Below are 14,345 nucleotides of genomic sequence, written 5' to 3' on the forward strand. Positions count from 1 at the left end.
ATAATACTTCCTAACACTCAAGATCCATGTAATAAAAGAACTTTTCATCATGATAGTTGAAACAAATTATTTCCAGCCTTGGATGAACTCTGAGGAATTTTTTATCACTTCTCCTTTCCTGTTATTCTTTTACCAGTCTTGGGCAATTTCCTGTCTGAGTTTTCTTTTCTTCCTTTGAGGAGTGTTACACTTGTATCTGGCATATATTTGTATTACTTAGGCATCATCTTGATTGTCTCAAGTCTTATTTTTAAGTTTTGTTAAAGTTAGCATACACTAACCTTTAGACTAGAATTAATTTAGTCCTCCTACAGAGACATGACCTTTTTGAATCTCTACTCAATGACCCACACGTTCATCAAGGTCTTTCCTCTTTGGTTGGTTGGAACTCAAAAAGCTCCCAGATAAAAGTATAAGCTATAAGAGTATGTCATTTTATAACTGCACAGCATTTTTTTTTCTTTTTCAAATAATATAATACATATGCATATATGTACATATAATTATATGCTAATAAATTTTTCATTAAAAAAAGAACTATGTATCTTTTCAGGAACAGTAAGGTAGACATTGAACTGAGAGAATTTTAACTGACCTTAAGTCAGTCCTTTGGAGAATACAATTTCATTGGATGAATGGTGGCAGCTATTAAGAGGAAAGGAAAGCAAGTTTTGGGGACTATTGCAGCAAGAAAGAGAAAATATATAGAGATGGCCTAAACCACAAAGGTTATTATTAAGCTTAATCAAGTAAAAAGATCCATCTGAACTTTTTCAATACTGACAGTTTCAAGATGACTGGTTAGGACTTGGGGCATAATGTGATAATGGGACATTTTTCCTGGAAAAGATAGGGATTAAAACCATAGCCTTGACCTTATTAATAAATCTAACCAGTAACCTGTTCTCCCATATGGAAGTAGTAAAAATACTATGCAGATTAACCATGAACTAGGAACTTTTGATCTTGGGTATTCTTCCAAAAAGCACATCCCCCAGGACTCCATTGCTTACCCAACATAATTTTTGGAAGAGCATTATCAAAAGATATTAAGCCAGAAATGAGCTAGGGTAGTCAGATTAAAGGTTTTAGCCAAATATCAACCTAAATACAAACAAAGAAAATTAACTTAAAACACATTAAGTATTTAAAATAGGCCCCACCTGAGAAGCAAGATGGTAGATAAGGACTCATCAATGACCATCTCCCCACAAAAAGTCTATGCACATTAAAAAAAAAAAAAAAACTTCACACAAGTTAAGGAAACCAGGTGAGAGATCCTGCTTTTTATACAATAATAAAAAACAAAAAGACACATTGAAGAGAATAGGAAGGAGAGTTTTCATGTTACCCTCCTAACTGCTGACAGAGCAGTGTAGAGAAAGTCCCTATCCACTTGGAGGAAGGAGAGGGAAGCAAGCTTAGGAGTTTGCCTTGGAATTCAGTGCTAGGTCACCACAGTAAAAGCTAGCACTAGGTCACCACAGTAAAAGCTAGCACCAAGCAGAACCCCTTGACCCAAGAGCAGTCCAATACCCAGAGACAGAAGCCCTAGACCCACTTCAACTCAAGATAGAAAACCACGGCTCCAGTAGGATGAGCTCAAGTTCTAGCCTATGTCACCACCAGCAAACTATAGCAGGCTTGGGCCCTGAATAAACCTCAGCAGTGAGCTGGCCATCTGCCTAACACTGTGCTGGCCTAGCAGCCATAGGCTTTGAGTTTGACCAAGCACTACATCAGCCTGGCAGTCCAGGATTCTACAGGCAGTGGTCCTGAGCTTAGGGTATCCCTAAGACTGCAATGACTGAAGTTTCCATAGGCTTAGTGACCTAACCAGTCAATCTTCCCTGACTGTCTAGACAAGCTTATTCCTATAGGAAACTCCCAAATACACCCAAACTATAAAGACTGATTTAGGTACCTTTATCAATTTGCAGATACCAACTCATGACCACAAGAGTCAGGATCAACAGGGAAACATGATGGCATCAAATGAACAAAATAAGGTGTTAGTGACTGGTCTTAAAGATATGGAGATGGAATTTACTGTCTGACAGAAAATTCAAAATAGCTGTTTTACAGAAGCCCAGTGATTTCAAGAAATAGAAAAGCAGCTCAGAAATTTATCAGAGAAACTTAATAGAGATTGAAATAATTTAAAGAATCAAATAAAAGAGGCCCCATCTGATTGATAACTATGGTGGATTGTTTCATCTTAAATTATTATTAATGATCCACTGTAAGCAAGATGATCTCTAAGGTACTTTCTCATTATGAAATATTATTCTGCCTTGTCTATTTAACATAACTGATAATTTATCATTATGTACTTTTTACTGGTTACATTTCTCTTTTTTACTAAAATAAAATAGTTCAACTATTGTCATCATCCAACGGTGCCACCACTTTTATTTGTTTACCAGATCATAAGATGATCTTGCCCCATTACCCTTGACCTAGTCAACCCTCGACAATGGACTTAATGATGCTATTTAGGATGCATTTCCTTGCTGCTTTGTGCAGGTGGCTTTCGCATTGTTGCATAGACAGTGATGGGAACATCAGTTATCGTCAGGCAATGACTTCCGGGGCATCTTCGGAGTTGCCTGAATAAAAGAGCAAATAACATGTAATAATTAGACAACAAACAGGAAAATTTTTACAGCACCAAAGTTTGAGTATATATTCAAGTGTTTTAAATCACTTTGAAATCTCTAAATGGCAAACAAGTACAACATAGAGGCACTAATGAGCCTAACATTCTAGACTTATGTAGCAAAGAAACTGTGGCTGTTGCCAAATATTTAATTACTGAAAATTCACAAACACCAAAATAACCCTTCAGATGTTTATTTTGAAAGGTGTGCAGGAATTGCTAAATGGTAAATAAAGTATATTGCTATAAATTTAAGTGATAACATTATGGCAATTCACTCATAAGTGTACGTTAAGAATCATTTTAGTTGAATGATTTCAAATCTAGAATATTTATGAAAAATATTGAACACAATATTCCACAAATAATCAAATGTAGATAGAATCTCAGGTTTGAAATAGCTCTTAAATGTCACTTACACCAAAAATACATGTAGTGTCTGAATTTTCTTTCCAACATTCCCACCAAGTACTCACCCAGCCTTGAAATTTTTAAAGAGAAACTCATTACTTCCAAAGTAGTACAAACCATTACATCCTTGAAAAACTTTAATTTTTAAAGTCACCTACCTTATCAATATTAAATTTGTGTCCCCAAAATTTCTAACAATGTAGTATTTACTGTTTTGCTACAGAAAACAGCAGAAGAATGGAACAAATCCTATTTATTATAGTTTTCTTTAACTTTACAAAAATGATTTCTTTCATAGACTCTTTATACTGTTACAATATTCTTGCTGTCAAAGACAGTATCTAATCAAAGTGACACTAAATCTGAGATCTGTGTGTTTTCTATTTGTAGCCTGACCTACTACCACAGTGCCTGGCATATAACAGCACTAAAGGTTTGTTTAATTGAGCATTGTCTAATCTTGAAAACTATCAACAAAACAAGATGCTAAAAATTTACTAAAAAGAGAGAGAATTACAGAGATACAAAATACAAACTCTGTGCTTCAAGAAAAAAAAAACTGGGCTCTTTAACATTAATTGAATAACAGCAGTGTTTAAATTCCTAGGTTTTTTTTTTGTTTGTTTTTTTTTTTTTTTTTGCTAACACTGAATATCAGCTAAATCTTACTGATGATAGACAATATATATTTCCTCAGTTGTCAGGATGAGAAGACTTTACCTATTTGGTGACATCTCTTTTCCATTACAGGCAGCACTTGAGCTCAGCCCCGATTCTAGCCCAATTGAAGAATCTCCTCCTTCCACTGGAAACCTCCTTGGCTGGGTCCCAAACCGAAAAGGCATAATTCACTGAAAACCTAGACAAGAAAAATAAAATAAAGAAGGAAGGGGATATCTTCAATGAGTTATTTGAAATTTTCAATGTTACTGTTTTGTTATATGTACATGGAATCATTCTGAAAGTAACATTTTTAAATATCTATAAAAAGGTAAAATAATATATTACACAATAATCTATTATATACAATTTTAAGTCTTGTAACAATTACAAGATTGCCACACTAAGTGATTAAGATAACATATGCCCTTTGGTTAACATAACTGTACTATGGTTAACAATATCTGTGATGAATACACACACACACACACACACACACACACACACACACACGCACAGTAATAAATTCTACTGTTGCCTTTGCTTAGAACTCTTCCCCATCCACTGCTGCCACCCTTCACTTGCTAGGGTCAACTTACCCACTAAGCCAGAATTTACATTTCAGTTTCTTAGAAAAAAACCTATCATAACCCTCATTATCTAAGTTTTCATAACACCTTTGTTTTGTAACAGAGATCATCAGTCTAATACTGGGTTTCTCAAAAACATGACACTATTGTCATTTAGGACCAGATGATTCCTAGTTAGGGAAGGTAGACTTTCCTGTATGTTATAGAATATTCTGCAACATTTGTCTCCTAGATGCTAACAGTATCTTTCTCCCAACTGAGATAGTAAAAAATGTCCAGATATTGCTGAGTGTCCCTTGGTGAGGGAAAGAGGAAAAATTTCTCCCTGTTTAGAAACACTGCACTAGTAGTTTATAAATGTTTTGCTGAGTAGCCCCCTATTCTATGTCTATCTTTGTCTCCACTGAATCTTTAATACCCATAACAGTTCTTGAAAAAATTTACATGTCTTCAACTATTAACCCACAGAGGACAGGAAAAATAAAAAATGTCTTAAAACTGTTTCTATGCCTAGTATAGTATTCTATGCCTAATAAGTAAATATTTATTGGTGATAACAACAAAACCAAATTATTAAGGTTTAAGAATTTGAGTACAGTGATTTTTATAGACTGTCAGTATCATGAAAAATTTTTTTTGCTCAATAATTATTTAGTAAAACCTTAGTAAACTCTATGGTTTAATCTGTCTGCCCATCTAGGTATTAAGTTTTAGCTAACTTGATCAAGGAAATGTACACTTACCAAAATAGGCCGAGTCTGATTCCTGTAGAGGTGAATAAATCAATTGCTTCTACTGACCTTCCATAGAAAGCTAGAATTGCCAAAGGAATGATGATCAAATGTTCCAGCGACACCCAGAAATTATGACATCAGAAGATTCTTTCACATAGTTTCCCACCTGCTGAAAAATCACATATCTCAATTCATAACTCTAGCAACAAGATGAAACTTGAATAAAATATAAGTGTCTCTTGGGGGGGTTAGTTTTATTCTTATTGTCGCTGCCTTATTTTCCAACAATATTAAACATTCTGATCTATGAATGAAGACCTACAGTCTAACTGATCTGCACAAAAATCACATGTGATTCTTCTCACTAATCCCATTTTCCTCATTCTCTTTATCTCTCAGACTTTCCCTTAACTAATAAAACAAATTAATTCAACCTATCTCCTCATCTCATTCTAACACTCTCAAATCCAAAAAGAAATTTCTCTAGCTCTTCTTAAATGGCAATATTCTTTATACTCTGGACTAGCTCTTCTAATGCCTGGACTACCCTCTTCTTTCTTCTTTTTTCAAGAGATCCTTAAAATTCCAAAATGGAGAAATAATCACAACCGCAAAAGGAAGAATATATCTTGTACTGTCCTTGTTATTCTGTTTCTTTGTCATTGAGTTTCTTCTTTGCTAATTCCATCTGCATTTCTCTGGACTGCTCTCCCTCTCCCAACTAGTTCTTGGCTTCTGTATCAACAGCTTAACAGCTTACTTCACTGAGAGTCTGCCCTCCTTAGTAATGCTTAAGTTTAACCTTTAAGGCAGAATATTATTCTTCAGTGAACAATTTTTCAGTTGTCATTGGTAATCACTAAACTACTAAATGCTAGTGCAACTTGATGAAAATATTATTACCTACATAGTATATTAAGTTCCCACTTGCTATGATTTCATTGTTATAAAAATTAGCAATTTACATAATAATTAAGTTTATGTTAGATAAAAATCTTACCTCTACCTTCTTTTTTCTTACTAGGGTGCTATCTGTGAATGAGTTGATTACAATTTTAGCTTGGAGAAATCTAAGTTTAACCCACTGTGTCACAGTCAGACAAACTGAAATAATTGCTGGCCATTGTTAGCTAATGCATCATTAGGACTTAAATATTTGTTCCTTAGGATGGCAAAATTTTTTAACAGTTTACATGTTGGAGAGAAGGTGGCAGTGGAAAGTGATGGGTTTTGACATCAGAATTAGGTATGAATTTTAACACAATGTTAGCTCTAATTCTGAGCAAATCGCCACCAGTTTATATGGAAAATGGTATTGTAAATAGAAAGTAAAATATCTCCTTTGCACATGTTAATTAATCCCTCTAATTTACCACTATTTTTAACTAGCTCATTTGGTATAAATTGTGCCACATATCATGTGTAGATAGGGTGAAACCAAACCAAACAGTAATCCTAATGATCAAACTTTACAGTACTTGAGTAATAATTCATCAAAAGACAAAATGAATTAGACTCTATAGAAGATCCTTACAGCCCACCACAGTGGCACATGCCTGTAATCGCAGCAGCTCAGGAGGATGAGGCAGGAGGATTGTGATTTCAAAGCCAGACTTAGCAACTTAGCAAGGTCTTAAGCAACAAAGCAAGACACTGTGTCTAAATAAAAAATATTTTAAAAGCGGGGATAGGGGTTGGGGATGTGGTTCAGTGGTTAAGCACTCTTGGGTTCAATACCTGGTACCAAAAAAAAAAAAGATCCTTACAAAGCAATGGTTAAATAAATGAAGTAAAAATGATAGATAAGATTATGAAATCTCTTAAATACTTTCTCGTAACGATCATAAATCCAAAAATAATCTTTCAATTCTCAGGATATTAATTAGAAATGTCAAAAAGGAATGATGTTTGAACTGGTCCTAAGAAAACAGAACTATGATTACACTTCATTCATTCATTCAACAAATATTTTCTAAAAATCTATCATGAGCAAGGCATGAGTTAAGCATTCAGGATAAAAGACTGAGCAAGAGCAAACACATATTCTGCTCTAGTGAAGTTACATATTAGGGTAGGATATTTCTAGACTGGAATATCAAATCTAAATCTAAAGGATGAGGAGGAAAAGAGTAAGAGTCAAAGATACTGAGACAGGGAGGAGGAAAACAGGAAACTGTGCAAAGGTCACATGCTAATAAAGAGGACAATAAAAGATCTGAAAGGTGGCATAAGCACAGCATAAAAAACAAAAGGGAGATGTGGTCCAAGAGATAAGTACAGCCCAAACCATGCAGAAGCATGAAATCAAGTTAAAGAGTTTAGACTTTATGAACAAAGGAGACTGCCAAAGGATTTTAATTTCTCAGCACGCATGTAGAGGTTGTATTTGTTTTTTCTCTATTAATTTTGTTTTCTAATATATTTGATTTTCCACTCCACTCTTTACTATTTCCTCTCTTCTATTTACTTTGGTAAAATTTTTGTTTTTCTTTTTCAAGTTTCTAAAGGGGGAAGCTTAGTCATTGATTTGGGACTTTTTCTTTCCTAATATAATCATTTAATTTCATAAGTTTCCATTAAAGCACACTTTTCCTGCATTCTATAAATTTTGAAATTTTCTATTTTCACTTACTTCAGTTAAAACTTGCCTTTTGAGAAAATACATACTAAAAATAATTTACAATGCTTTCTTCTTTGACCTATGAGTTATTCACAATTATATGGTCTAGTTTTCAAATAGTTGGGAATGTTCTATATTTGTTACTTACTTCTAATTAGATTTCAGTTTAGTCAGAGAACATTCTTTTGCTTGATTTGAATATTTTAAAACTAATTGAGAATTGTTTTCATGGACAGAATATGCACTATCTTTGTAAGTCGTCCATGTATACTGGAAAAGGACATGTCTTTTACTGTTGTTAGGTAAAGTATAATTGGTTGACAATGTTCAATTCTTTCATATTATTTCTTTACACTTGTTCACTGTTGAAATAGGGGCACTGAAATCTTTATAATGGTAAATTATCTATTTTTCCTCTCAATTCTGCCAGTTTTTATAATTTCAAAGTGTTGTTATTATGTGTATAAACACATAGTATTGCTATGTCCTTCAGATGAACTGAAACCTTTATCATTAAAAAATATCTTTATCCCTGATAAAATTCTTTGCTCTGAATTTACTCTGTATGATATTTGTATAGCTTCTTCCTATTGGTTAATGTAGCATGATGTCTCTTCCTATTCTTTTACTTTTAACCTATTTTATTTTCACATTCCAAGTAGGTTTCTTATAAATAGTATATAGTTCAGTCTTGCTTATTTTATCCACTCCAGTGACTCTTGTTTTTTAAATAAAGGTGTTTGGATTATTTACATTGAATGTAGTAAAGTTTGAATTTAAACATGTCATTTTGCTATTTGCCTTCTATTTGGGCAATCAGTTCTCTGCTCCCCCTTTATTAAAATTTTGTTATTTTGGATGAACTTAGTATACTTTATGAATCAATTTTATCTGTCATTTATTTTTATACATCCTTGTATTTTGTTTTGTTTTTGGTTTCTTCAGAGCTTATAGTATACATCTTTTAACATCTGACAATCTGCCTTCAAATAAAATTATAACATTTCATGTATACTATAACAACTTGACTATAGTATATTTTATTTCTCCTTTTTTGCTATGTATTTTATTGTCATTTTACTACTATGATTACCATAACATTTTAGTTTTTCTTTAATTATATTTTAAGGAGATTTTAAAAAAGGTTTTTTATATTTACCTATGTATTTATTATATTCGATGTTCTTTGTACCTTTGAGTACATCCAGATTTTCACCTGACATCATTTCTCTTTTGCCTGAATATTTTCACTGAACAGTGATGATCTTCTGGTGATTAATTCATTGAGCTTTTGTATCTATTTCATTTTCATTCTTGAATACTATTTTCTCTGGGTATAGATATTTTTTTCCAGTGCTGGGGAATGAATCCAGGGCATTGTACATAATAGGCAATCACTCTACCTCTGAGCTATATCCCCAGCCTAAATTGAAAATTTTAAGTATTTTCCATATTTTGTTCCACTGTTTTCTGGCTTGCATTGTTTTATTACAAGAAGTCTGCTATCATTTTTTCCCCTCTGTATGTAATGTGTCTTTTCTCTCTGGCTGCTTTTAAGTTCATTCTTAATTTACCAATATTAAGCAACAGGTACAGTTTTCCTCCTGTTTCTTTTGCCTAATGTTCACTGAGCTTCTTATATTTGTAGGTCCATAATTTTTATCACATTTGGAAATTTCATAGCCATGATTTTTCAAGTACTTTTTATTCCCTCCTTCTGGACCTCCAAATGCATGTATATTAAACTGTTTGAAGTTATACCACATCTCATTAACCCTACTTTCTTAGGAAAAAAAAAAAATCTCGGTTCTCCATTTTATTTTGGAGAGTTTCCTTTACAATGTCTAATCTGCTCTTAATTCCATTATTTTTCACCTGAAATATTGTACTTTTCATCTCTAGATGGCCAGTTTGGATATGTTTTCTTGTTTGTTTGGTTGGTTGATTGGTTGGTTGGTTTGGTTTTTTTTGTTTTGTTTTGTTTTTGTCTCTTCTTAATGTTCTTGTGCTTCCTCTGCTTTCTTGAACACATGCTGTGTATTTATAACAGTTGCTTTAATGTCCTTGTTTACTAATTCTTTCATTTGTACATTTCCTGATCTGTTTTTAACTGATATTTTTCTCATCATGGGGCTTGTCTTTGCATACACAGAAATGTTTATTTAAATGCCAGACACTGTGAATTCACATTACTGAATAATTTTATTTTTAGCCCTCTAAGTACTTTTGAATTTTAGTCTAAGACACAGTTATTTAGAAACAGCTGGGCTTTTTGGAAACTTGGTTTTATGCTTGCTTAGGCTAGATTTAAACAGCCTTTCATCTAGAACTAGTTTGTCTCTACTACTGAGGCAAATTACCTCTCTGAGTACTCAACTCAATGTTTCATGGATTATAAGAGCTCTTCACTTAAGATATAGGGAATGTGAATAATTAGAACCATCCCTTTCTGGGCCCGTGGGAATTGTTTTGTATGCTTATTTCCAGGGGCTTCACCCTCAGTCTTAGGTAGCTTTCACATATGCATGCCCTTAGTATTCACGAGGAGTCCCTTGAAGATCTCCAGAACTGTCTTTTTGTATACTCTATCTCCTCTCTGGCATTCTGCCTTGCAAATTTCAACTGTATTTGTCTCCTGGAATTCTCAATTCTGTCTCAATTCAAGGTTCCATTGGGCTGTGTTCTCTATTCATCAGAAAAGAAGTCACTACGTGTATCCCCGTCTCTAAGAGAGGGGATTATATGAGAATAGGAGAAAGAGATCATTGGGTATCATCTTTGAGGCTGCCTACCACAGATGCTGTAGGTCTGAGTAAGTTTATACAGTACTTACCAACGTTCATCAAATATTTCTGAATTTCTGACTTTCGGGAATTGTGATTCCTTGCATCTTATGATTATTTGGGGTCCATATAACTACTTTTGACCAGTAAATTATTAGTGATTGTTAGCTGCCAGTGCAAACCTTTCCTCATCTGCCTTTGTCTCTGCCACAAAAACCAGAAAGCTTCTTATTTCACGTATAAGAATCAGCTCAAAGTAAATTATTTAAAAACAAGACCTAAAATTACAAGGTCACTAGAAGAAAACATGGGAAAGTTCCACAACATTGGTCTGAGCAAGAGTTCTAAGCAACAAAAGCAAATATAAGATACATGAGATTGCATCAAACCAAAAGCCCCTGCACAGCCAAGGAAATACTTAAATGAGTAAGCAGACAACCACAATGGGTAGAAAACATTTACAAGCCATACATCTGATAAATAATATCTAAAATATATTATTAAATAACAATAAAAACAAATAGTCCAATTTAAAAGTGGACAAGTTATCTGAAAAGACATTTCTCAAAAGAAGGCATAAAAATGGCCAACAGATATATGAAAAGCTGTTCAACATCACTAACCATCAGAGACATGTAAATTAAAACCACAAGAGATATATGTCCTCACACCTGTTAGAATGGCTATTATGAAAAAGACAAAAGATAATAAGTGCTGGCACAGGATATAGAGATAAAGGGAATCCTTGTACAGCGTTGGTAGGAGTATAAATTATTATAACCATTATGATAAACAATATGGAAGCTCCTCAAAAAACTAACCGTGAAACTACCATATGATCCAGCAGTCCCACTTCTGGGTACTCAGAGTCTCCCCTTATTTGTGGTTTTACTTTTCACAGTTCATTATCTGCAGTCAACTATCATCCAAAAGTATTAAATGGAAAATTCCAGAAATAGGCAATTCATTAAGTTTTAAATTGCATATTCTGAATTGCATGATGAAATCTTACACTGTCCTGCTCCATTCTGCCTATGAATTATCCCTTTGTCCATATATCATCCACAATGTATATGATAACCACCTGTTGGTCACTTAGTAGCTGTCAGTTATTAGATTGGCTATTGTGGTATCACAGTGCTTCTGTTCAAGTAACTGTTGTTTTATTTATTAATGGCCCTAAAACATACATATTATATGACATTTTGATTACAGTATTGTATTATAACCCTTCTACCTTATTATACTAATTGTTGATTTATTTGCTTAACTTGTAGACATTATCATAAGTACGCATGTATAGAAAATGTAGCATATTCAGAGTTTATTACTATCTACAACTTGAGACACCCACAGATAAGATGGGACTACTGAATATCCAAAGAATTGAAATCAGTTTGTTGAAACAATATCTGCACGTTTGTGTTCATTGAAGCATTATTCACAATAGCTAAAATATCGAAGCTACTTCACATTTTTAAAAATTATTCATTAGTCCTTTAACGTGGTGCACACCTGTAATCCCAGCAGCCCAGGAGACTGAGGCAGGCAGATTGAAAGTTGAAAGTCAGCCTCAACAACTTAGCAAGGCCCTCAGCAACTTAGCAAGACCCTGTCTCAAACTAAAAAATAAAAAGGACTGGGATGTGACTCAGTGGTTAAGAGCCCCAGGGTTCATTCTTCAGTACAAAAAAGAAAAACAAGTTACTTCACACTTTTTTAAAAACTATTCATTAGTCCTTTAAGGTGTGTGCTTTGGTCTTCAACTTTCTTAGTTCTTTAACTATTTTATTTCATTTTTCAAAAAATGTTTATTTATTATGTATTGTATACTAGGCAAGGTTATGAGAACTAGGGGTATAGCAGTGAACAAAGCAGGCAAGACAGTGCTCAGAGAGCTTATTTCTCAATATATTATTTCAGCATCTCGTCTTTAAGTTCCTATTTTTATTGTATTCCTATTCTCTTTATTAAGTTCTTCTAGAGCACAGAGTATATATGATAAATTCTCCTTTGTCCCCATTAGGTTAGCTTTTGTTCCAGACCATGTACTTCATCCACATTTTGCATGCTATCCTCCGTCCCTCTTTCCTTCCTTTTATAATCACAGTCTGCATGACTCTCAATGATTTTTTTTCTCTTGTTCATATTTAGCATGTGAAATGTTCAATCTATTTTCTCTCTGTGTTAGCCAATTATCTCTCCAAGCCTACCACGCTCCAATATCTCAGTGGCTTCAGGCAAAAAACATTTTTCTTACTTATGGGACTCTGGATGGCCTGCTATTCAGTTTTTCTTACCTCAACCAATGTGTATTTGCCTATATTGAGGTTCTAACATGACTAGTATGGAAGGTTCTACACCTTGATTGACTCTTAAGCAGATCATCTGATTCCCTCCAGATCAAAGCTATCAATGAGACTCGTTAATACTTTCTTAATTGAACTTCTTTGCCATGTGCATTTTCTGGAGAATAATGACTCCAGGGGCCGCAATAGGGGTAGAGCTGTGCAAAAGCCAGAATACCAGATGAACTGGCATCATAACTCATCAATACAGACCTATTCACATCACTGCTTACAAACTTGTTCAAGTTTTGCAAATTTAGAAAACCCCAAACTTTGGGACTTCAACATTAAGAACTAAAGTAACACAGTACACCTCCACCACTGACTTCAAGCTTACCAATAAGAAGATTAAATCCAGCAATTACAAAAATTTATTGATTAAATGTGCTGATTATCACAAGGTATAAATGTTAATGTGAAAAAAATAAATGAAAATATGGGAAAGCCTCAGCCATATAAACAACCTATTGCAATATCAAATTTATCAGTTTTCAGGAAAGTATATAATTATTATTTGTCTTGATGAAGGAATAAGGTGTTATAAACAATTTAATATTATGGCTCATATTACCACACTAATGGCACATATAATTTTTTATTAAATGAAGACGGTTTCTTAGGGTTTTGTAGTTTCTCAGAAATCTTGTGAAAAATGTTAATTTCATTAAAAAGTGCTGAGTTGTTAATTGAAAATCGATCTAATTTGATTAAAATTTATGGCATTTTTTTAATGTGGGACAATTTTAAAGAGTTGGTGATTTTCACTAATGCTTGATTTTTCAAGTTTTTCCTCCTCTATCCCATCTAAACATTTTACATACATTAAATGCTTTAATCCCATCTCTTCCATCAGACTTCTATTTACTCTGCTACACCCTGTTCATCGAATGCACTTGTTAGCGCCACACAATAGTAAGTCACAATTCTTTTGAGTATTTAGTGCATGTCTTCAATTAGACTGCAAGCTTGTTGATCCTGGATCTGCCTTAACTTCTTTTGAGGCCTAGAAGTTAATGTGGAGAGTATATGGCGTTCAACAAACACCAGTTGGGTCTCTGAACTTAGCTTTGTCCTTTTTGTCAAAGTATTTTCGATTTGAGCTTGGCAATGTGTATTCATTCATCCGGGGAGTCTTTGTCCCTCTCGACAGTGCTCGTTTTCTATTAGAACAAAGGGTTTGTTGGGTAGCCACGCTAAGGGAGCGCCCCTTGGAATCTGAGCAAACGGAATTTGACCCACTGCCCAAGTGTTGAGACTGTGAACGAAGACTAAGCCTCTGAGAGCCCACGCACAGTTTAAAGATACACATTTAAAATACCACTCCGAAGCCTGATTACCCGTCAGTTACCCCGGCCTCCGGAGCTGCCGATGCTCAAAGATGTTGACAAGGCAGCGAGGATCTGCGGTCGGGAGGCCCGGTGCTATGGTAACGATGAGACGCAAGTGCGCTTGCGCAGTCTCCAGACGGACCGCTCCGCCCCCCCTCCTTCCGCTTTTCCTGGACTTAAAGAAGTGCTTAGCGACGGTCGCGACTTGCGAC

General features: G+C 34.3%; 1 protein-coding gene across 4 annotated transcripts; it reads right to left on the reverse strand.

Moving 5' to 3' along the window:
- Positions 1–1,479: 1,479 nt before the first annotated feature.
- On the reverse strand, positions 1,480–14,270 carry FAM229B (family with sequence similarity 229 member B). Of its 4 annotated transcripts, none has more exons than XM_079149184.1 (4): positions 14,154–14,270; positions 5,064–5,220; positions 3,791–3,929; positions 1,480–2,609 (listed from the first exon to the last, which is right to left on the reverse strand). In XM_079149184.1, the coding sequence occupies exons 3-4, from the start codon at positions 3,913–3,915 to the stop codon at positions 2,492–2,494; spliced, it is 243 nt and encodes an 80-aa protein (XP_079005310.1). In that variant the 5' UTR covers positions 3,916–3,929; positions 5,064–5,220; positions 14,154–14,270; the 3' UTR covers positions 1,480–2,491. The 4 variants fall into 4 exon arrangements, with proteins under 4 accessions (XP_079005310.1, XP_079005309.1, XP_079005308.1 ...); XM_079149183.1 differs by having other exon boundaries at positions 5,064–5,223; positions 14,154–14,255; XM_079149182.1 differs by having other exon boundaries at positions 5,064–5,223; positions 14,143–14,255.
- Positions 14,271–14,345: the final 75 nt, after the last annotated feature.

This window comes from Sciurus vulgaris (genome assembly GCF_902686455.1).
Source record: "Sciurus vulgaris genome assembly, chromosome: 7".
In the NCBI taxonomy this organism is placed as follows: domain Eukaryota; kingdom Metazoa; phylum Chordata; class Mammalia; order Rodentia; family Sciuridae; genus Sciurus; species Sciurus vulgaris.

What these genes read in the sequence shown, in the direction of transcription:
- FAM229B (XM_079149184.1), bottom strand. Translation starts at nt 3,915, where the DNA reads ATGCCTTTTCGGTTTGGGACCCAGCCAAGGAGGTTTCCAGTGGAAGGA. An exon ending in AAAGAGATGTCACCAAATAG is followed by an intron (nt 2,610 to 3,790) that starts GTAAAGTCTTCT and finishes TCTTTTATTCAG; the next exon opens with GCAACTCCGAAGATGCCCCG.